Source organism: Diadema setosum, chromosome 22, assembly GCF_964275005.1.
Source record: "Diadema setosum chromosome 22, eeDiaSeto1, whole genome shotgun sequence".
Classification (NCBI taxonomy): Eukaryota; Metazoa; Echinodermata; class Echinoidea; order Diadematoida; family Diadematidae; genus Diadema; species Diadema setosum.
The window spans coordinates 15,106,346-15,128,686 of NC_092706.1; the positions used below are offsets into that span (position 1 = coordinate 15,106,346).

Sequence of the window (22,341 nt, forward strand, 5' to 3'; positions counted from 1 at the left end):
CCCTGACCAGAGCTTGAACCCGGAACCCACTCAGGGGTACAAACCACTGGACCACAGCATCCGTTTCCCTCAAACCTCTCCAGAGTAGCTGACTTTAAATCTGAACATTCACCAAAACAGCATTACTTTGCAATTTAATGTGGAAATTGTTACCTTAGGGAGGGGGAGGTGGGGGTTCTTGCTTAGTAGAATACTATGACATCATTGATGACATGGTAGATTTTGAGAGTTCTCATTTTATGAAGTGAAATGGCGTAAAATCAAGACCACATTTTCAGGGGCCAGCACTGTTGTATTGTCTCCTCCTTCGTGCATATCATGTTACAATTGTTTACAGCTTCCGCAATCTGCGCTTGTGAGAATTATTCATCGCAGCTCGTCATCTAGCTCATAGTGTGACAGTGAATCACTTACAAAATAAATATCGCCCTCTCCCCTGACATGAAAGCCTCACTCGTCGAGAGTCACATATTCTGACGTTCTGTCTCTCCGTCCGGACAAACCTCTTGTTTGTCCACCTTTTTTCCATTGTCACTCACTTTGTACAACAGAGGGTAAGAGGAAACTATGGGTGGAACCAGAGTTTTGATGGAGAAATAGGGTGGGGGAATGGTTTGGGGAGGTGGGATAATTTCTGTCCATGTACATGACAGTGCTTTTCTGGAATGTTGATTTAAGTTAGGTTTATCAAACTGTGAAGACCATGAATGAAAGATTTCTGCAAGATAGATTATATCTGCTTAAAAGCTCATGAAACCTTGCATATAATATTGCACATGTTGCCTTTCTGTCAAAATGGTACTTGGAGATGCATCATAATATCATTTGCATAAGCAGAGTTAACTCTCAAAATTGCTTAAAATCTGAGTCTTTATGAATCAAGGCATTAGAGTATCATCTAGAAGTAGAACTATTCACAAATACTTATTTCTTTCTACATCCTCGTGCCAGATATTGATTTATCACATTATTGGATAGTAATGCTAGATTGAATCAAGTCCATCAAGGTCCATATGAAAAGATAATTTCTACTAATAGAGGAAGACTTGGCGTATAGACATTTTTTATATAATTTTTTTAAAATTTGAAAACATTTACTGTTGGACTTTAAGCATTCAAAGTGTGAGTAAGCAGTTTTCTTAGCCTCTATAAATGTGACCCGCTACAACAAAATGGTCCTAAAGTCGCGCACGGTCGAAGCCGTGAAAATCGAGTTTGAAGTCAGAGCATCAAAATTGGTCAAAACTTACGATTTTCTGAATTTGACATATCATTAGAGTCTGACATTTCTTCTATCATCTGTCGAAATTTTGAAGCAAAATGATGAAAGGAAAGACCAAAAAATAGCGTTATTCTGGGCCATGTTTTTTGGCGTTTCAACGAAGCAGAAACTGGTTCTAACATTTGGATTGAGCGCCACACAAAGGCTCCGCCCCTAACAACGACCAGCGTGATCTCATTGGTCAGTTTGCCGCTTGCCGCTAACCGAAGCGTGAAGCTCGCACACTGCCCAGTCGACTGGTGCGTGATGGCAGGGTGCGCTATGCCCAGCCGGCCCAGCCGCTTCTCCTGGCATCCTGGTCACTGATTGGTCGGTGAGGAGACCGCCGACGCTGTGTTTGAATGAGCATTTCGGGGGTTGCTAGGGCTTACCTTCTATTGTCCGGAGGTGAATACTGACTGCGTGTCCCGTGATCGTGATTGCGTCGCAAGGAGAACTTTTAGGGCGCTTTTCTCGAAACTGTGATTTCCCAGACGTCTTGACATGCTCTCTTTTAAACATCAATATCTCCGCAGCCGATTATTTTTATAAGATGTGTTATATATCAATTTAAAGCAGAAAGATTAGGGAATTGTGTCATGCAATTTTCAAATGATCGACCTCTCCCGACTTTAGGATCATTTTGTTGTAGCGGGTCACATATGGCCTTTTAACAGACATAGAATGCAAGTACAGTTCGACCTCGATTATCCGGCCATGTTGGGACCGGCGCTCATCCGGATAAGCGAATTGGCTGGATATGGGAGACATAATGTTAATGTATATAGCTGCCGTCCAAGCTGCCGTCCCAGTGCACTAGCAGCTAGGCAGGTAGCGTACCCTGCAACGGTGGTGTAATCTGTGCTAGCCTGCACAAAATTGTAGTCCCTTCTTTTACGATGATAATGTGGTGTGAATTTATGTCAGTTCTGTCGGGAATATTGTAAGTAAATCGTATGAGTTTTGTAGAAATTCTAATTGAGTTTAAAGTCACTGTTTTTTCACAGTTTTTTGGATAAAAACGTCCTGCACTGCGTGAAGGCATCCGAATAATAGAGATTTCCGGATAAAAGGAGGCCGGATAATCGAGGTCGAACTGTATGCTACATTTTGGGGGGGGGGATCTTTGGCAGTTGTTTTTGGCAACTTTTGAGAACTGTTCATAAAACAAGGAATTTTTTTCTCACAGCTTAGGTTATTTAAAACTGTGTAGGATTGATGTGTGGGACAGTGAATGTAACAGTCTCTGATGTGAGACATTACAGTCACACTTCTGTCAATCAGAAACAGCATTGTTGCAATTGTTTCGAGCCCCGACTACACGGTGTAGTTCTGTTTTTGCAGTCTGTAGGTGGATTACTGTGTTTCCTCCGATTTAGGAAAAGGAAAACATCACTTCTTCACCAACTTAAACACCAGGAATAAACAATGATAAAAATGGCATTCATGTCTTTTGCTAAGAGAAATCATAGAATTTACATTTATGTTGCTGTTTTGTTAGATTCTTATGTTAATTTACATATCCTTGTTGCATTATGGGATTAAAGAAGTGATGTTTTCTTTTCATGCCATCCACACATGTTTAAGACAAACTATGGCTTTACAGTGGGCAAATTATGACTTGAGTTTAGCAAAAATAATCAAGCTGGACTGATTTTTGTGTATGGTATCTCAAGTGTTGACAATTTTTTGTGTGTCCACACACAAGAATTACTTTTTGAATCGCAGTGTAAGACTTGATTTTAAAAAATCAATGATTTCTGATGTGTGTGAATGAGCCCTATGTCACCATATAATCCTTTTTACAAAAACCTACACAGATATTGAACCCACAGTCTGCAGAACCTGGAAGGTTCTGAACAAATTCTACGTTGATTTTTTAATCTTATAAGGAAAGGGTTAAGGGCGGCTGACCAGAGTGTATAGACCTTGAAGGGACATACTCATAAACATTGCCAGTCACAATGTCCAGCTCACTATCTAAACTAGTCAAAGGGATGTGGGTAATTCTGTATGATTCTCTGTCCTCGTCTGTTCTTCAAGCATTTATCTGCAGTAGTCAAATATCTTGATCAATCATATAGTGATGCAACATGACGCTGTCATTAATGTAATTATTACCACAAATTCACTAGTATTAGATTTAGACTGAGTCGCCATCACTTCCAATTTAGGGAGTGGCTGCTTTCTGTGTGGTCTTCATCCATATTACAAAGCACAAGAATACTTGATGTTCTTATTCACATATAGGATAGCCATCTTGGTTGAACCTCTATGATATCTCCCTTTATATATAAATTGCTCTATGAAAGTGATGACCAGTTGACCACTGGTATATCATCTGACTTGATGTTCTTATTCACATATAGGATAGCCATTTTGTGGAGCTTACATTTTGATGGTCAAGGAAAATACCTTAATTTTCTTCTTGACTTTCAAAGTTGAATTTCATTTGAATCTTTTGCCAGTCTGACCACGCCTAATGAGTTTCATAGCTTCTGCTTTTAATGCTGATACCAAACAGTGTGTGATCTCTTGTCTCATTTTGCCAATATTTTCACTAATATGCTAGCTGTATGACTTTATTTAGGACAGTTTCATAATGGGTGAAAAATTCTTGTCACTTTATAAGTTTTTTTGCTGAATCACCTTTAATATCCATGTTCATCTCTTTTGATTGAGAGAGACTTAAAGCTCTCTACACCCCCGTCAGCCAGATCCTCCTCTGTGACAGTCAGAATTACATTAAGTAGTGTCCGTTTTCTGTAATTAGCAAACTTGGCACATTAGGTGTGACAGGATAGGACAGGACAGAGGCTAAGAGCCTAAAGCTGTAATCTTGCATCGAATTCAAGGAAACTGGCTTGTCATGTAATCAGTGTTTGGTGTGTGTCAGTTCGCACTGTGATGAGATTTCCTTCAGGCGACGGTCAGTCACAGAAGTCAGTGTATGTGTGCATTATTTTGGAGGAGATTTAATGGGACAGTAGGGAATCTCACACACAAGGTTAAAACAATCTCAAGTCAATAGCTTGTTGAATCTGTTTCTGTATATATAACTTGCTTGCTCCCTATCCCTCCCCCTTCCCAATTCAATTGCAATCAATTTTAAACAAAATTCAATAAAAAAAAATTGTGAGGATATAGTCAGTTATAACTGCGTATTACAGTCTTTTTAACAGCTTCTTTGTGTTGTTAATAAATGCAGAATAGGTCTTATTCATCTCTTTCTTTTGATTTCATGATATGTTTGTGCTATATCCATATTGAATTACCTCTGTTACAGAAATAGGAGTATGCCCATTGCTATATTGCAATGTTCATCTTTGATTCCTGTTCATCTTCTATATCATTCTACCTTCATAGTGACAACTAAAACCCTTTGCCTTTTGTATGCTATAATTCTAGCCAAAGTGGATTTTTTATTTGAGATACATGAGAGTATTGATAGTATGTAGTATCTGTGAGATATGACTTTGTGCTTTTTAAAAGACAAAACTAAATTTCCATAATCCTCACCCACCTGCTCCCCTCCCTGCATAATACTTAGTTTCAATTTTGATGGTCTTTGAAAATATCCAGTAATTTCCCTGTCTCTGCTGAATACTTTCATTATTTCTCATATACTTATTGATACATTATTTTTCATCTGAAACCAACCATTAAAAACATGAATACTCTGTGTGTTTCAGAGACATTTCAACTTGGTTTAATTTGTGTCGCAGACCTGATGATGCAGCCATGTTATGCTGAAGAATTGTGTTCTTATCTTGCACCAGTGAGTGAATGATAAAGTCAATTTCTCTGTGAGATTGAATTAAAATGCAATGACTCTGCAATGTCTTCATCCTAAAATAAATGTTGTGTAAACAGATGGTGTGAATTATAAGCCCACATAGGAGAAGGGAGGGTCTGAACTTGTTAGCGAGAGGTGCCTCTGTGCATTTTCCATGAAATATTCATTTAAAGACTCTGCATCAGTGAGGCTTATTTTCTTTCTCCCATAAGCACAAATCTCTCACCCTATATGTCCTGTCATATCTTTCTCTCCCTCTCTCCCTCTCTTCTCTCTCCCTCTCTTTTTACAATGTATCTCTTGCTCTCTCTATCTATTTCTCTTATATTTGTATGTCCTTCCCTTTTCCTCTTTTCTTCTTTGTCTCATACACCCTCTCACTCATTCAATTTCCTTCCCCTCCCCCTCTCTCTCTCTCTTCTCTATATCTTACACCTTGTATGTGCTGTATTTTTGACAGACATTCCAGGTAATATTTTGCCCTCAGGACTTGGGAGATAGTTTTTGGAGTGATTAGATTTGCATTTAAAAAGCTTACTGCAATAGACCAAGAATCAAGTATATCATCCCTAGGTATCAAAGTTAGCAACTTCACACTTTGAGAACATTATGCTTGCGTCATGTGAGGCAATATTTTTGAGTCTCCGTAGTGTCATGAGTTTCTTTCATCTGGTAAATTTGACCATAACTAAGACAAACACCACAAAGTGTGATTGCATAATATACATTATTTTTTCCCTCTCCCCCCCCCCCCCTCCCCACCTTTCTCCTGCTTCCTTAGACTGTATATGCCATATATTTAGCGAGTCTAATTTTTTGCGAATAGGACTTCCCAACAATTTTGCAAGTGGTTGAATATGTGATCATGGAGTACAGAACTGAACGGAGAAATGTATTAGTGCACATCACATTCATGTAGGGATTAGAGTCAATATTTTTGCATGTTTTCAGTTTGGGAATAGTACCTGACTCACGAAATATGTGAAAATAAAACCTAGTGAAATATTCGGCGTATAAAGTATACTTCCTCTTCCTCTGATTTGTGCAATCACTACATCTCTTTTTTTTCATATCTCCTTCTCTTTCTCTCTTTATTGCTCCGTCTTCATTTCTCTCTTTAACTCTCCTGTCATCAGCGATTTCCACCCATAACCACAATGACATTCAAATAACGATCGAGTGAAAGCACACATTGCATGTTTCAATGAGTTCGGTTTCCTTCTCACGCTTCTCTCTCTCCTCCGTCGCCCTCTCGATACTTTTTCTCTCGTATTTCCTCGCGGAGCCTCGACAATGTTCAAATTGTGATACGCCCGCCGAGTGACGAGCATTTTGAAATATTAAGGGTAGAGGAAGCAGGAGGAAGAGAGAGTGGGTGATGATAAGGTTTGGGGGGAGACAAAGTCACTGGAAGAATTTGTCGGCGAGGATTTAGGACACGACACCCTACCCCTATGTAGTCTATCCTCTGATCCCTGTTTGAGGCGTTTAAAAGTTTAAAGGGAAACTCCCTCTCCAAGTTTAGCCCACTGAAAAATACACAAACACAAAACAGTGGCGGAAAAATATTATAATTGGATGAAGAAATAGCATGATAGCAGAATTTTCCAGTTTTATGTGCTTCAGCAACATCAATGTTAGTCTCAATCCCAGTGTGCAAGTTAGATGAAGCACTGATGGTATTGTCCCATAATTTTCCAACTTTTGCCGAGCAGAAATTTTGTAGGAACATTTTCATCAATAACCAAGCTAATCTTGCAATAGCAATAATGTGATATACTAACTATATCAGTAATTTAGCCAAATCAATTTCCTTTTTATGAAGTCATCTTTGCAAAATTATTACAACTCTGAAGATTTGCTGCAATTCAAAGGAAGACTTTCCACATGATGTTATCCTTTCATCTGTCAATTAGATGTGATTGCGCCCTCTTTGGTTGAAGTTTGGTGAAAGCATTTAAAGATGTAAATTCTGTAACTCTGCTCACTCTTGTCTGATTGCAGTAAAACATGCACTTTTCTCTTTATACAATTTTTCCTTTGCTCTAGCTAGTGTGCATTTCAAATTTGGAGGTATGTGTGTAGGTTTACTTTAAGTGTTTGAACCAATCTTTAATAGCTCATGCTGATGGCTTCTTAAATGTGTTATATATGTTTTGAGATCAAACGGGATTTGCTTGTCGATGTTTACTAGTCATGTGTATGTATGCGATATTTTTGATGCAGGAGAGGCTTTCTTGGACCAGACTGATAATTTTGGCAAAGTATCCAAATCAGGGCATGACAAAGCATATTTTTCCCACGTAATCAAGTTGGTATTTGGGTATACATGTAGGCCTCACATTAAAACAGGCAAGTACCCATTGATTTTTACTTGCCTGACAGTAAGTTTTAGTTGCCCAAGGCAAGCAGGAAAATGGGTGTATAGCACCCTTCAACTGAAGCAATGTTTGTAGTTCTCTCCCCTCAAGCTGTTTTTAACCTCCTCCTCCTTCCCCCCCCCCCCCCCCCCCACTCAGCCTACTGTACCCTGTCCTTATTTAAGCTTACTCACTGGTTATCAACTACAGGTAATGTGACCAGCCTCAGAAATTCTCAGGATTTCCTTGTTCTTGCTGGTGACATTGAGAATTAGGAAACATGGAGGTCAAAGGGAAGGAGGTCAACTCAAGCATAAGACCACTGTGGCCTGTCACTCACTTAAAGATACACTTTGTCATCATGGTCGCTCAATGTTAACAATTTTCTATCTTTGTGTACTTTACAAGCTGTATATTGATATTCAGATTTTGAATATGACAGTTTGAATGTCTAATTCTTCTATTTCTCATATTTTTCAGTTACAATCGAATGCCACCTATATCACTGGACAAAAGAATATCAAAATCATAACATGACATAGTATAGTAAACCTTCATTCCTGTAATCGAGCAAGTTGGGGGAGGGATATCTCCACTGATTTTTCTTTTACGTTACATTTGTTTTCACAAAATTTTGAAGGGAATGTTTGCGCGTAGATGTGTAGCACACATTGTAGCATTCTAATATTGGTTTGTTGCATATCAAAAGTTTAGTTCAAGATGAATTTGTTATTTGTTTGTTTGTTTTTTCATATCAGACCAGTGTCCCTTCTATAGTGCCATTTACAAAGTGTTGCTAGGAAATGCAGCGGAAAACACTAATAGCCTAGGGAACTGTGGTATGTAGAATGCAAAAGAAAAAGAAAAGAACATATCTTTGAATGTCAAGGTTTGTGGATCCTGTGGTTGAAAGTTTGATCAATCCCCCGTGACTGCCTCCACCTTCCCTCCAGCTATTCTTTTGCCAGTTGATTGGGGAGAATTCAAAGATATCTGGGATCAATACTTCCTTTTATTTTTCCCTGTAACCAAAAGTCATCATATTGACGACTATTTGAATGCGTACCACAGAGTTTCCAATTATCTTATCTCGTATTTTGAGAGCTGACTGTCTGAGGTATATACCCCAGGTGCCGAAGAACAAGGAATTCACGTTTTGTGGGGGAAGGAACATGTCCGCTGCCCTCTATCCTGGTTGGACTCGTATCTGCTCCATCAGGAATAGGATGATTTCACAGGCTTTGCAGGGTAGGAATCTGGGGGTTTCCGAATCTTAACAATTTCAGAAGTCCCCAGGTACTGTTACAAATATACATCCATACATCCATACATACATACATACACATCAAGTATCCACAATTTACTGTCTCCAAGTAACCACATCTCTGTCTCAATGTGCCAAAAATGCTAAACGGGAAATTCTAATGACATGATTAGCCCCTAAAAGTTTAGATCAAGTCTTGAAAGGTTGTTCAGATTGTTGGCTAATTCGTCGTTCTAAATTTAGATGAGTTTCCAACAGACATTCTACAAATGTTTAGTCCTTGATATGTTATTCACAATTCCTGTGAGAAGGACAGTGTTGAAATCCAAGCTTGTGTGCTGATGCCATGATATCAGTGTTGTCTAGACATTTTTAGAAGTGAATTCTGTTAACCCATTTTGTACCAGATACTGGAATCTCTAAAGGGGGTATCTCACTGAGCGGCGAACGTTTGTGAATGTAGCGAATTTGGGAATTCACCATGGTTCGTAAACGGTTGCAAAAGGTTCGTTAACATTCGCAAGAAAGTTCGCAAACGGTTTTTATTGTCGCAAACAGTTTTTCTTGTCGCAAAGAAATTTTGAACATGTTCAAAATTTCTTTGGGAACCTTTGCGAATTTGTATTTTCACTAACAGTTGCAAACATTCGCAAACATTCGCAAAACAGTCGTAAGAATTCGCAAACGGTCGTAATACGGTGTCGCTAACATTTTTATATGATTCGCCACTGCTTGCGAACAAGTAACCACATGGTTCCTATATAAAAGCTTCTGAAACAGACAAGGTTCCATTCTAAGAAAGTTCTTGAAGCTCTTGACATCTCCATCATGATTGTAATTGCTTCAAAAGCTTTTCATATTGACTAAAGTCTGTCCTCTGCAACAAGCACTCTCTGAATCTCTTTCTTTTCTTCTTCCTTTCTTGTTTTTTATGCCTCCGCCAAGAAGTGGTGCCGGAGGCATTATGTTTTCGGGTTGTCCGTCCGTCCGTCCTTCCGTCCGTCCGTAATGAATTTTGTGGACAAGGTAACTATTAAAACCTGTTGAGGTATCCTAATGAAACTTGGCATGTATGTGTATTAGGGGATGAAGTTGTGCCTATCAACTTTTGAGTGCACATGCTCAAGGTCAAAGGTCAAAAGGTCAAGGTCAAATACATAAAATTTCACTATTTCCACCATATCTATTGAAAGCCTGAAGATATTTTCTTGAAACTTAGTGTATACATGTATTACCCAATTAAGATTCTCTGGTGAAAGTTTGGGTCATGAGGTCAAAGGTCAAAAGGTCAGGGTCAAATACATAAAATTTCACTATTTCCACCATATCTATTGAATGCCTGAAGATATTTTCTTGAAACTTAGTGTATGCATGTATTACCCAATTAAGATTCTCTGGTGAAAGTTTGGGTCATGAGGTCAAAGGTCAAAGGTCAAAAGGTCAAGTAAAAATATTAAACCTTCCTTTTTTTCTCCATACCTTGGAAAATTGTTCAAGGTATCTTCATGGAACATAGTATATACATACTGGAGTATACTGACTGGAAGTGATTATCTAGAGAATGTAGGGTTCATGGGGTCAAAGGTCAAGTGCAACACTTCAAAATTTTACTATTTCCCTCCTATCATGCAATGCCAGCAGGGTTATTATTTTTTTTTTTTTACACTTGGTGTATGCATACATGTGTAACCTAATCGAAATTCTCTGGAAAGTTTTTTTTTCTTCTTTTTTTGCCTCAAAGGTCAAAAGGTCAAAGATCAAGTGAAAGTGCTGAACTAACTTTTTCCTCCATATCTCGAAAGTGACTCAAGTTATCTTAAAACTTAGTACATATTATGCATGTTCTACCTGAAAGTGATTATCTTATGAATTTTAAGGTCAAGGGCCAGATGAAAATTGTAACAATTTACTATTCAATTCGGAAATTGCACTTTTTCTCCACACCTGTACCTTGAAAATTACTCAATGCCTAAATGTATGAATGGGTCAAAGTCGAGTTAAAGTCCTTAAATCCCTAGATACATGCTCTCCTATTCATCCAATTAAACCTAGGTCAAGGAAGGTGAACATTCAACACATTTGTGACAAACTTGTCATTTCAATATTTTGCCAATTTTGTGAAAATGTAATCACACATTGTCCACATGTACTACTTAGACCTATTGGGAAAATCATGCATTATGGCGCAGTCGCCAAAGCGACATTTCTAGTCTTTATTTTATTTCTCTTATGCTGCACAACTCTCTAAAAAGAAAGAGTGAAAATGTTCACTCTTGAAGGAGTGAATTACAGAAAAGAGTGAGTTTTGAGTGAAATTGGAGTGAATTTTGAGTGAAACTATCTATTTTCACTCATTTTGGAGTGACCTCAGGGATCACTCGAAAATCTTGGAGTGATCCCTTAGGTCACTCAAAAATGGGGGAAAATGAACATTTTCACTCCAAAATCACTCTAATTTCACTTGAAACTCACTCTTTTCTGTTATTTACTTCTTCAAGAGTGAACATTTTCACTCTTTCTTTTTTAGAGAGAATAGCTGTAGCAGCAGCCTGACAAAGCAGCTCTTCAAGGATAGCAACACCTTGAGCCTCTTCTTGGCAGAAATTTATTTCCATATCCTGGAAATCCATCTTGAACGGTTGTCACAAGAGATCTGAATTCAGTGGAAGGTTTTATGTCGTTTTATGGGTCTTACTATACACAATCGCCTGGTACTTTTCTAGGTCCAAGAACATTCGCAAAATTGTCGCAAATGATTTGCAAACAGTTGCTAATATTAGCAAAACTGTCGCTAACATTTGCAAAATTGTCGCTAACATTTGCTAACATTCGCTAATAGTCGCCACCTGTGTTCGCAAACACTTTCGCAAACATTCGCTAAAGTGTTGCTAATTGTCGCTAAACATCGCTAAAAGTCGCTAACTGTCGCTAATGGCAGAAGCGAACTTTGATTTTTCGCAAACATTCGTCAGTAAAGTTGGCGAATCTCAAATTCGCTACGTTCGCAAACGTTCGCCGCTCAGTGAGATACCAGCTTTAAGACTTTGTACAGAGTTGCCAAGTACCCAAACACAATGTGTTAACCAGTGACACTGATGGTATGATCTGATTGCATCTTTTATGTACTAAGATATTTCATGAATGGATGTTCAGGTTCAATTCAGTAGATATACCTTTAGTGTTTGTTTTTTTAATCTTCAAAAAGGCTGTGTGATTTTTGACAAAATATTTGTCATCCACCTTCAGTCCCGTACTCCACACAAATTAAGATTTTTTTTTTTAAAGGAGCTTTATGTTTGCCTTGGTAAGTGATGGCTCTGTGGAAAAGTAAAAATACTGACGAATTACATTGCTTGACTCTCAAAGTGATTGACATTGGTCAGTGAGTAAATTAATCACACATGATATTAAACAGAGAAACATTATTCTTTTGACCAAATGAGGCCAGCAAAATTTTCCTCGTCATTAGTCAGTGGATGCAAACTCAGCTTGTGGAAGTGGTTATGTATGCCCCTCAGGGGTTCAGAACCCCCTGAAAACATCACAATAGCCATGGTCACACTGGTAACAAATCACACAAAGTCTAACCCGTTGAGGATGAGTCCCGAGTATACTCGGGCAGGGGTCTATGGGAAATTTGTGTTGTAGCAAAATCAGTCCGTCCCCAATGGGTTAAGATCGCAATCTTTAAGATCTCAAAGTTTTGCCTGTGTGATTGCAAACTTCCCGTGAAACTTTCAACTCCAACTAGGGATATTTCCCCCACCCCCACCAAAGTTGTCGATCTTTTGCCAGTGTGAACCACAAGAAACTGAAACTTTGCGATCTTTGTCACGTGACCAGTCAACCACCTGGTTGCAGGCGGTGCCTCCGAAGTGTGCGGTCATTGTGATGTACAGGAGTGTATTGTTACTGTAAAACAATATTTTCGCGGCATGAAATTTTCGTGAATTGGAGCCGACGGCCTTTTTCGCAACATGAAATTTTCGCAAGTTGCCTCTAACATTCATTGCATGTAGTGTAGACATGAACTTTTGCATGCATTTTAATTTCGCGAATCTTGGCTCTCGCGAAATTAAAATGCACGCAAAAATTCCTCATTTTACAGTACGTCACAATCACCGGCTGTCAGATGGCATACTCTTTCTTCTGTCTTCCACATGCGCACTAGTGACCTGAACTTCTCGATCCAAAGATTGAGAAGTTTGGCTGCCAATGTGACCGGACGATGAGAGACTGCGACAAGTTCACATTGTTAAACTTCTCAATATTTTGCCAGTCTGACCGCGCCTAATGAGTTTCATAGCTTCTGCTTTGAACGCTGATACCAAACAGTGCATGATCTCTGTTGTCAAAACAGCACTGATAAATACCATTTATACAAGAGCTACATATTGTACGTGTGAATATCTCATGACACATTGCAATCATTTTCCACTGTTTCCCCAGATGTTATACTCTCTCTTTTCACTTTGTCGTAACCAATTGTCCAGCAAATTCTTGAGTTTTTCAGGAAATTAGATACATAAGAAATAAGAGAAGATAAGCAAGCATTCACTTCCTTCATGTGCTCTAAATGATGCTTTCTTTCTGACTCTTTCATGTAAATGTTGAAATTTGTAACTTTTTTATGGTGGTAGTTGCAAAATAAAAACAGTAATATTACAAGATCTTCATGCCTTGTGACCCATAATTGTATGTGTGGACACATTTGACAGAAGCCAGTAAGTCCTGTTGACCTTGTCAAACTTTTGACCAATCAAAGCGCTGTGCACAGGGGATGTGGGTTTGTAGGAAGCCCACACTTTGTACCACTAATCCCTGGAAATCACACAAATTACGGCTGGCCTCATATTTAGCTCCATTGTACCCAAGTGTTGTAAAAGCAAACTGTCAGCTAGCTTCACTGTCAAAAGGTAGTTAAACTTTGCTGTATAATGATCTGAAGGAAGCTGTAATTTGTGTGGGTAATCCTCGGAAACAGAATCAGTTACATTCCTTTCTTAGACAATCTGTTTTGTTTTTTTCTTACACGTCTGTGTGCAAGTTTTCTCAACGTTTCCTTCAAAGAGGGAAGTTGTTACTTCTCAATGGTTTTGTCTAGAAATAGATCTCATGACAAAAACCATAAAAAGAAATGAGTAAAGTCATAACCACAAGTATTCAATTTCAAATTATGAAACATCATAACATGTCTGTGTGTAATTGTGAAGTATTTTAGGCAACACAAATGAGCAAGTGTAGCAACCAAAATCACCACTGAAGAAAGAGATGAATTTATGTGGAGAAAAGATGTTGTGGGGACTAAATCAAATGGTACTATCAAGCCAAATGCCTTGCTTGGACATTGAATATATCTTGTCATTTTCTCTGTAATTTGGAAATATTCTAGTAGTAATTGCAGTCTCATGGTCACAAATTGAATTTGTCTAGTAAATAGTTTCTTTGTTAAAGTGTTTGCTGTTGAATATGATAGGGAAAGCCTTTCTCTATCTTAGATAGATTGGTAGATTGATTAATTGATCAATCACTTGAAAGATGGCTTCAGAATTTTGAAGTTTCAGTGGTTTCGATGATGATTGATAAATTTCATTGATTTAGAAATATTGATTGATAATCCAGTGATTGCAGCTACAAACGTAAAATTGTTGGAACTGCTCTTGTTTAGCATTGAAGGAGTTAATATGATACAGAGGAAAGCACAGCCCCAAGTAAGAAAACTTTTGATTTTCAAGGCCACCGTAACATGTCATGACCTAGTGAATGTGCAGTTCCTGACAAGACAACCTTTTATAGCGTGTTAGGTTCAACCGCAGTGATTGGGAGAACAAGGTGCACAATGTTTGCTGAAGGAAGCGACCATTTCTTTCCAGTGAGTCACACAATCCATAGTGATTTCCCTTTCCCCTCGGCATTGAGGGGACATGGTAGGGGGAGTGATCACTGGATCTTATCAGCAGTGGGGAAGGACGAGGAGGGTTGCCAATTTGCACGTTGCTCAAAGACAGAAGAAGAAGTTTATTAAACAGAAACTTGTGTTCATTGCTGAGTTTTGGTACCACATTGCCCTGTGTTGTGGATGTCCTCTTGTTTCTTTGCATCATGTATCTTCTAAGTGATGTACATGTATCTTTGCGGAATCTCTGTTTTCAGAGCAACAATCAAAACTAGTGATTATCGCAAGTCTGATACACTGCGAAACATGAAATTTCAAGAAGGGCATTCACCGCAGCATTTCACAAACATTTTTAGAAGTGAAATGTTACGCACTACTCGAGGGATCTATCAGGATATAGCAAACTGAGCTCTCGGGACTCGTCAAATTCTTGGCTACTGCGGTTGACGTCATTTTTTTTTTGTACCCGAGGTCACTCTTTACATCTTCGTGACTGTTACTTTGATTCTGAACAAAAACCACAAATTCCTGCTTAGCAAGGGGAAGGTCATAGAGATGGTTTAGTTTTCACTTTAGATGGATTGATATGTGTATTAAAGCAAACCAGTAAATTCCTAGCAGTACACCTGTATAGGCGTGTACAGGTTGAAGTAGCCACACATAGTGTTAACAGGCATTACTGTAAAGCACAATATTTTCGCAACATGAAATTTTTGCAAATTGGAGCTGACGGCCTTTTTCGTGGCGTGAAATTTTCGCGGGTTGCCTCTGACATTCAATGCATATAGTGAAGACAAGAACTTTCATGTGCATTTTAATTTTACAAATCTTGGCTCTCTCGAAATTCGCGACAATAAAAATGCACGCGAATATTCCTTGTTTTACAGTATCTTGACTAGCCTGTACATCTGTGGTAGAGACTTTGGACAGTGTGTATAATGCTATGGTGTCTTCTTTGCTAATCAGCTCTCAAAGCTAGCACACAAAGGGTAAAATCATAATTTACATGAATTGTAAAGTAAACAACAACAACAAAAAGAGACAAATACAATTGTCGGGTGATCCTGGCCAAAATATTCGGTGTCTTGAATTAGAGTTAATATGAAAATTGAGAGTCTGATATCTTAGTTACAGCGTGTATCTCCGTCAATCTTTCAAGATTTAAGGATATTCTCAAATATGATACTCTTCATTTGGTTTGACATAATGTGCTTCGTTAAATGCAAGTATAATATTTGCATTTAACAAAGTACACCGTATCTTAGAGAGTACAATGTAATAGCTGGTCACCGAATACGGAGAGTAAAAAAATGTCCTTCTGAGGTTTCTCTTGTATCATGACCTAAACTCTCCCCTGTATGTTCGCAATGTAACATTCAAACTCTGACAGTAGTTACTGGGAGGGTTGTTATACATGTACCTGGTACATTAGATTATACTTTGCTTTTGTGTAGGTAATTGTTTGTTTTGGGGGTTTTTATGTTGTCATTTGGTTTAGGTATTTTGAACAAGACATTTGGTAGTATAATGTAACTGTCACTATTAACTTTGTATTGTTAATGCATAATTTGCTTAATTGTGTTTATGTACAAACTGGATATACATATTTGTATGTAATTTGACCTTGCTAACCATCTACACTGTGCTTTCTGTTTGATGACTTTCAACATGGGAAAAAATGAATGAAGGATTGTTGGTTTTTTTTTCTTCTTTCAGTTTGCAAGTCACTGTTGGATCTCAACAAGAATCTGGGAATTTGACGACAATAATATCTGAGGCTACTGGTCCCTGCCAAAGTAGTGGAGCTTACACCCCTGCTGTGAATGGTCTATTCTTACCAAACTTTGTCATTGACTGGTGCAAAGTATCCACGGTAAAGGTCTATGTGTTTTGTTTAGATTTGATCAAAGATATGTGATGCCATTAATTCTTGTTTTATTCTCAGGGCTTGGGTTCCCACACTGTCTGAAGAGTGTGAATCTCTTTTAGCTTTAATTGCATTGTAGGTAAAAGAGAATAAAAAAATATATATATGTATGTATTTTTTTTTTTTAAATGGTGGTCAATGTTCACAAAATCATTGATTATTGAGAATAATATCTTCATTTATACTCCTGAGAAGAGGGGAATGAATAGCATGCATCCCAAAGTAAGTTGGTACTGGGAATGTTTATTGACCATTTAGGAAAGAGGATATTCCGAGATGAAGAAGGTTAGTGTAGTACTTGTATAGGAACAATTTTAAACGTCCTTAAAGGAAAGAGGATAGATATTGTGAATCCAGTCAATATGTCAAGGAGATGTTTATTCATATTTCCATGTTATTTCTGTCATTTGTTAACATCTTTCCCTAGTCTCGGGTCAAGTCTGCCCAGCCGACGTCCAACATGTCGGCCGTGTTTCTGGGAGGGGAGTACAACCCCCCTCTGCTTACAGTGGAGGATTCCGACCACTTTCTTGAGTTCGTCTGGCTGCTGGTTCTGCCCTGTGCTGTAATCCTCTGCCTCATTCTCATCCTGGGTTATGTCATGTGCTGTGGACGGCGGGGAAGGTGAGATTTTTTAATGGGAAATCCCCAGTGAAAAGTAGGCCAGGGGTACCTTAAAGGCAAAACATAGTTCTGGTACGCCTGCAAAATTGTCAAATTTCACCCCAAAATGTACACGTATGCCTAAGAAATGTGTGAAATGATGCTGTAATAACAAGATATTCTCTTGGTAATGACGAAAATGCGAAATATTAACCAAAAATGTTTGCATCTCAACTTGCAAACAAAAATGTTTGCAACTTACCTGATCGGGGTCAGGATAACTCGGACTCGGGGGACAACTCGGCCTCACTTTGATGGTGAGGCCGAGTTTTCCCTCTGGATTTTACAATGTTGTACTATGGGAGCACTTCGCATTCTGGTTGGTCGCAAGTTATGGGCCGATTTGATACAACGCACGCATCAAAGAACCTCTTTGATGCGCATCCAAAATAAACGTGCGCCTATGTACATAATAATAGCGATCACGAACTGCGTATAATTGATCTGAAATAGGGCCGAGTTGTCACTGAGACAGGTCCTTCTGGAATAAAAGTCGGTATACCGACTTTTATTTTTGATCTCAAAATACTCCGAAACAACTCATCATCCCGGGAAATGGCGTCAGCCAGGTAAGTTTCTTGGTAGACTCTTTTGATATATTGCAAGCAAATATGAAATGGTGCAAGACGGGTTTCCAAGCCTTTACCAGAACTATGTTTTCACTTTAACCCTCTGCGTGCCGCATCAATATCCTGTCCATAAATTTGTGTGTGAAATTGTTCTCATTTGATTCACTGACGCGGAAAGGGTTAAAAGTCAAGTCAAGTAGTTTGACAGATCTGTTTATCTATTAATCTTTTCCATTTTCTTTTAGCAGGGAAGCCCTTATTGCTCAATCAGAACTGCTCTGCCAAGGGGCCTTGCAACTTAGAAGTTGACAAAAGAATTTGTCAGTCTTTCCAGTAGAGTAGCCTTAGTTTGGAGATGAGTCACATATAGATTACCACACTCTTTCTTTCTCTCTTCTCTCCCTCTCTCTGTCTATCTATCTATCTATCTATCTGTCTGTCTATCTGTCTCTATCTCTCTCTCTCTCCCTCACTCTGTCTTTCTTTGCTCATTTTCCTTTGTTATCTGGGAGAGGATGTAACTAAAATGCTGCGGGGAGATCAAATGTTACTCAAAAGAAATGTCAGAAGGATGATTACTGCATCGTAAGCACATCAGCATCACATCCTTCAACTTTTGTTGTTTTTTTTCTTGTCATACAATCAACCTTGAAATTGCTCCTCAAGCAAACAGTTAGGAAGGGCACGAAATGAACGCACTCGCCGCAGCGTGTGTGTATCGTGTGAGGTTTGAGATAAGGACTCCGCAGAAGTGTGCTTTTTGTGGATTGGCAGGGAAGCAAACTTGGCAGAAATTCCTCGCTCTTTTTCAGCATCTTTTTTTTTTCTTTAACTGTTGCTTTTAATCCCACTTTTCCTGGCTCTGCCTGCCCCTAGTAATCCAGCTTCCTCCTTTACTTCTTGCCTTGCCAAGAAAAGTTAGGGCTCCCTCGCAGCTGGTAATGAAAAGAATCCAGGCCGCACACTCCCAGATGTAAATCAGGACTTAAAGGCATTTCTGTGTGAAGCAGAGAAGAACCAGAATAAGGGTACATTCTGTCAAAAATTCTTCTCTACCTTCCTCACACTCACTTTGTCTTTGAAGCAGCAAAAGATTGAAAATTATATGTACATGTAGTGTATGCCATATATTTAGCGAGTCTAAATTTTTGTGAATCGGAACTTCCAAACAGTTTCATGAATGGTTAAATTCGCGATTGTGGAGTCCTGTACCGAATGGAGAAACGTATACATGTTTGTGACATTCATAGCTTGATCAGAGTCAATATTTTCGTGTGTCTTTAATTTCGCGAATTGCACCTCACTCGTGAAATTCACGAAAATAAAAACCTCGTGAAATATTCGTCATATACAGTATATCACCACACCACCAAATTGTTCAGTAGATCCATGTCTTTTTTCTTTTCTTTTCTTTTCTTTTCTTTTCTTTTCTTTTCTTTTCTTTTCTTTTCTTTAGAGCTTCAAATGTTTCTTGTAGGTTTGATTCATTTCAATATGTAAGTGGATGCTTTCTAGCACAGCTTAAAAAAACAAACAAACAAACTTCAAACCATAAAGATATGTAACAACTAAATATTCAGCAGTATTTGATCAAGGAAAGGAACTGGGCATACATGTAGTTTATCAGTACATTGTCACTTCATTTCCTTCTTGCCATAACAACTTTAACAATTACATTTGCCAAATTCTTTTTCATAAAACAACTGAAAAAGATTTTTCATCCAATGTTTCATTTTGTAATTTGTAGTTTAGATTTTTGTTTTCCAAATATGTAAAGGCCAAATGATAGGTGTTATTGTGGATAACAAAAATGAAAGTGTAAGAAAATGAGTTTTTGTTCCTCATGACTGTCATTCATGCTCTCAATGTCTTTTGATTCAGCAAGTGGTGTTTTCTGCACAATGCAAAGAGCTGCTCCGTAGAGTTTTGTGTGTGTCTCTAGAATACTATAAAACATGATATTTTCACGAATTGGAGCCGACGGCCTTTTTCGCGGCATGAAATTTTCACGAGTTGCCTCTAACATTCAGTGCATACAGTGTAGATAAGAACTTTCAGGTGCATTTCAATTTCGCGAATCTTGGCTCTCGCTAAGTTCGCGAAATTAGAATACGCGCGAACATTCCTCGTTTTACAGTAACACTTCAGGCAAGGAAAGGATCAAACAGAGGTCAGAAATAAAAGGATAAGATGTTATTTGAATGTCGGTGGTCAGAAGGATGCAAGGGCACTGAGATGCTATTTCATGAGAGCTTGGTCAAACTGCATATATCACCATGGCAACCGTCTTTAGACTCAAAAATTTGATATGCACTCCCTTTAAGGTTCCCTTAACTCTCACACAGGAAATTCAATAGCATGAATCGTGTATTTGGGCACCGTGATAGTGTTTCTCTCATTTTAAATATTCTCTTGTTAGGGGCAAAGTTAGAAAGTCTTGCAAAACAAGACTCGTCACTTGCATGAGCTGAAAGAATCATTTTATGGTAACCTTATATATCTCTCTTTTTTATTGCTTGTGTATTTGTCGCCGTCGTTGTCATCATCGTTGTTCAGTATAATTTTATAGCCCAGCGATACTTTTGACATTACAATGTATCATTCTTCTTTTTTCAAGATCTCAGCTTTGTTCAGATTGTAATCTCGTATAACCATGCCACTTTTTTTTTCTCTCTCTCCCTCATTTTTACCATTCTTTACAGGAAGGACATCGACAATACACCTGAGTAAGTCAAATAATGTTTCTTCTATCCTAATTCCCTAATGATTTCTTTTGCCTCATGTATGAATACAGAGAAATAATGTCTTCACAAAAGAACAATTTCATATGCATCTATATCATATATTTGTATCATTTATGTTATCTGTCATGAAGCAAAAAAGAAAAAGAAAAAGGAAGATCACAATACAGGACTGTACACCACAAAGGTGGCAGATCGACACAATTCAAAATCATTTTGAATATTTCATGAAGCAATACAATGCCTGAATTTTTGTTGAGTCTTTGAATTTGTTCCAGAATAGTCTTGTGATGTTGAAGTCCAGCCTAGTCAATGTTTGAAGAGGGACACATAATGTCAGTCAAAGTCTCATGGCAATAATATATTTTGTGTGTTGAAATGTTGCTATAGTGTAAATGACAGATAAGTGTAAATGTGGTATCGTGTTCGTTTTCCTTTTTCCTGATCATGTCAATCTCTTCTCTCAATTCACTGTTCTGTCAATCCACATATCTGTCTGTCTCTCTATGATTTCTAAAGGTGTTTTTAGTCATGGATAAATACCGAGAATTAATGTCTTCAGATAGTCCAGTTTCATAGTCTTTGTAGTGGTCTGTGGTGCTACGTGAAAGATGTTTCAGTTGTTGTTGCCAAGTATTTGAATGCATGGATTGCATACATGAAGCAGCATTCTTATGACGTGAGTAAAACCAAGTGACGCCACCGGTGGGAGGAAGTGACCTGACATTGTCTGCCTCCCTCTAGCATTGAGATTTGTGCAGGCTAATCCTGGGTCTAGACTATGGTGTCCCTAAAGTGATGAAGCTAAAATTAATATCTTCTTTCACACAAGCACACACCACCCCTAGTGTTTACATTGTACCTCTTGTGTAAACAGAAGCCCCTCTGGCGAGGAACGGGGATTAGGTGGGCAGCTTAGCAAAGGTAAAGATGAAAGTATCGAATCATTCCGAGCAGTTGAGGTCAATCTGGGTTTTCTGGGTGATTTTTTAAATTAAAGAAGAAATATGTAAAAATGCAATCAACATCTTGCTCATGCATTACATGTCTCTAAACACTGACACTGTCATCACCATTTGCTATAGTTGTAACACCTCTGAATTTGCTTAATTAAGTGAATTCTTTATCAGTTAAATCTCTTGTCATATGTCCTTCTGCAAGGTACTGTTAAAGCCTGATTCTTCGCTATTATTGCCGCTTCTTCTACTACATTTGATGCTATTGCAACTAGAGCTGTATTCAATTCTTCACTACTATTGCCACTTCTTCTACTACTTTGCTGATATTGCTACTAGATCTGTATTCGATATTGATGATGAAACAGTTTTTCAAATGTTAAAGGAGTCATCTAACGAGTCATCAAACAAGGTTATTGTAATCATTGCAGGTTTCTTCTTTTTTTTTTTGTTGATGATGGTAATGGATAATACTCATGATAATTCAATTAGAGGTCGGAGTAGTTGCATCAGCAATGACGGGATGCGTGCTAGATTTTGTATGTTTGAAATGGGATATATGCTAGGCTTGATAAGCACTACAGGCATGCTATGACTTCAGACAGCCTTTGTGAACCTGCATACCCTCTGCTGCTATCTTTTTCGTATTCCCAACACAACCTACCCATTACCACTGAAAGTTTGAAGATGAATGACTGGTGTGTATTACACTGTATTGTATATCTTCTGAGTACATTGCTTTGAAAGTGAGCTGTTGTGTTATCTTTGATTGTCCTCCACTTGTTTGAGATTAATGTAGGCATTAAATCCATTAAGTGTCAGAAACCACATTTCTGTGGTTTTCTTCTTTCTTATTTAATCCTTATTATTTATTATCAAAGGTTAATAAGGTAGAGTAGATGGTCTCC

The 22,341-nt window shown here is 38.3% G+C and overlaps 1 protein-coding gene across 1 annotated transcript in view; it reads left to right on the forward strand.

Annotated features, from left to right (window-relative positions):
* Positions 1–22,341, forward strand: part of LOC140245448 (epsilon-sarcoglycan-like) — a 107,774-nt gene that overhangs the window by 45,318 nt on the left and 40,115 nt on the right. The window contains exons 6-8 of the mRNA XM_072325027.1: positions 16,294–16,450; positions 16,932–17,128; positions 20,439–20,462. Of these exons, the coding sequence (XP_072181128.1) occupies positions 16,294–16,450; positions 16,932–17,128; positions 20,439–20,462 (378 nt within the window). The remainder of the gene's footprint in view (positions 1–16,293; positions 16,451–16,931; positions 17,129–20,438; positions 20,463–22,341) is intronic.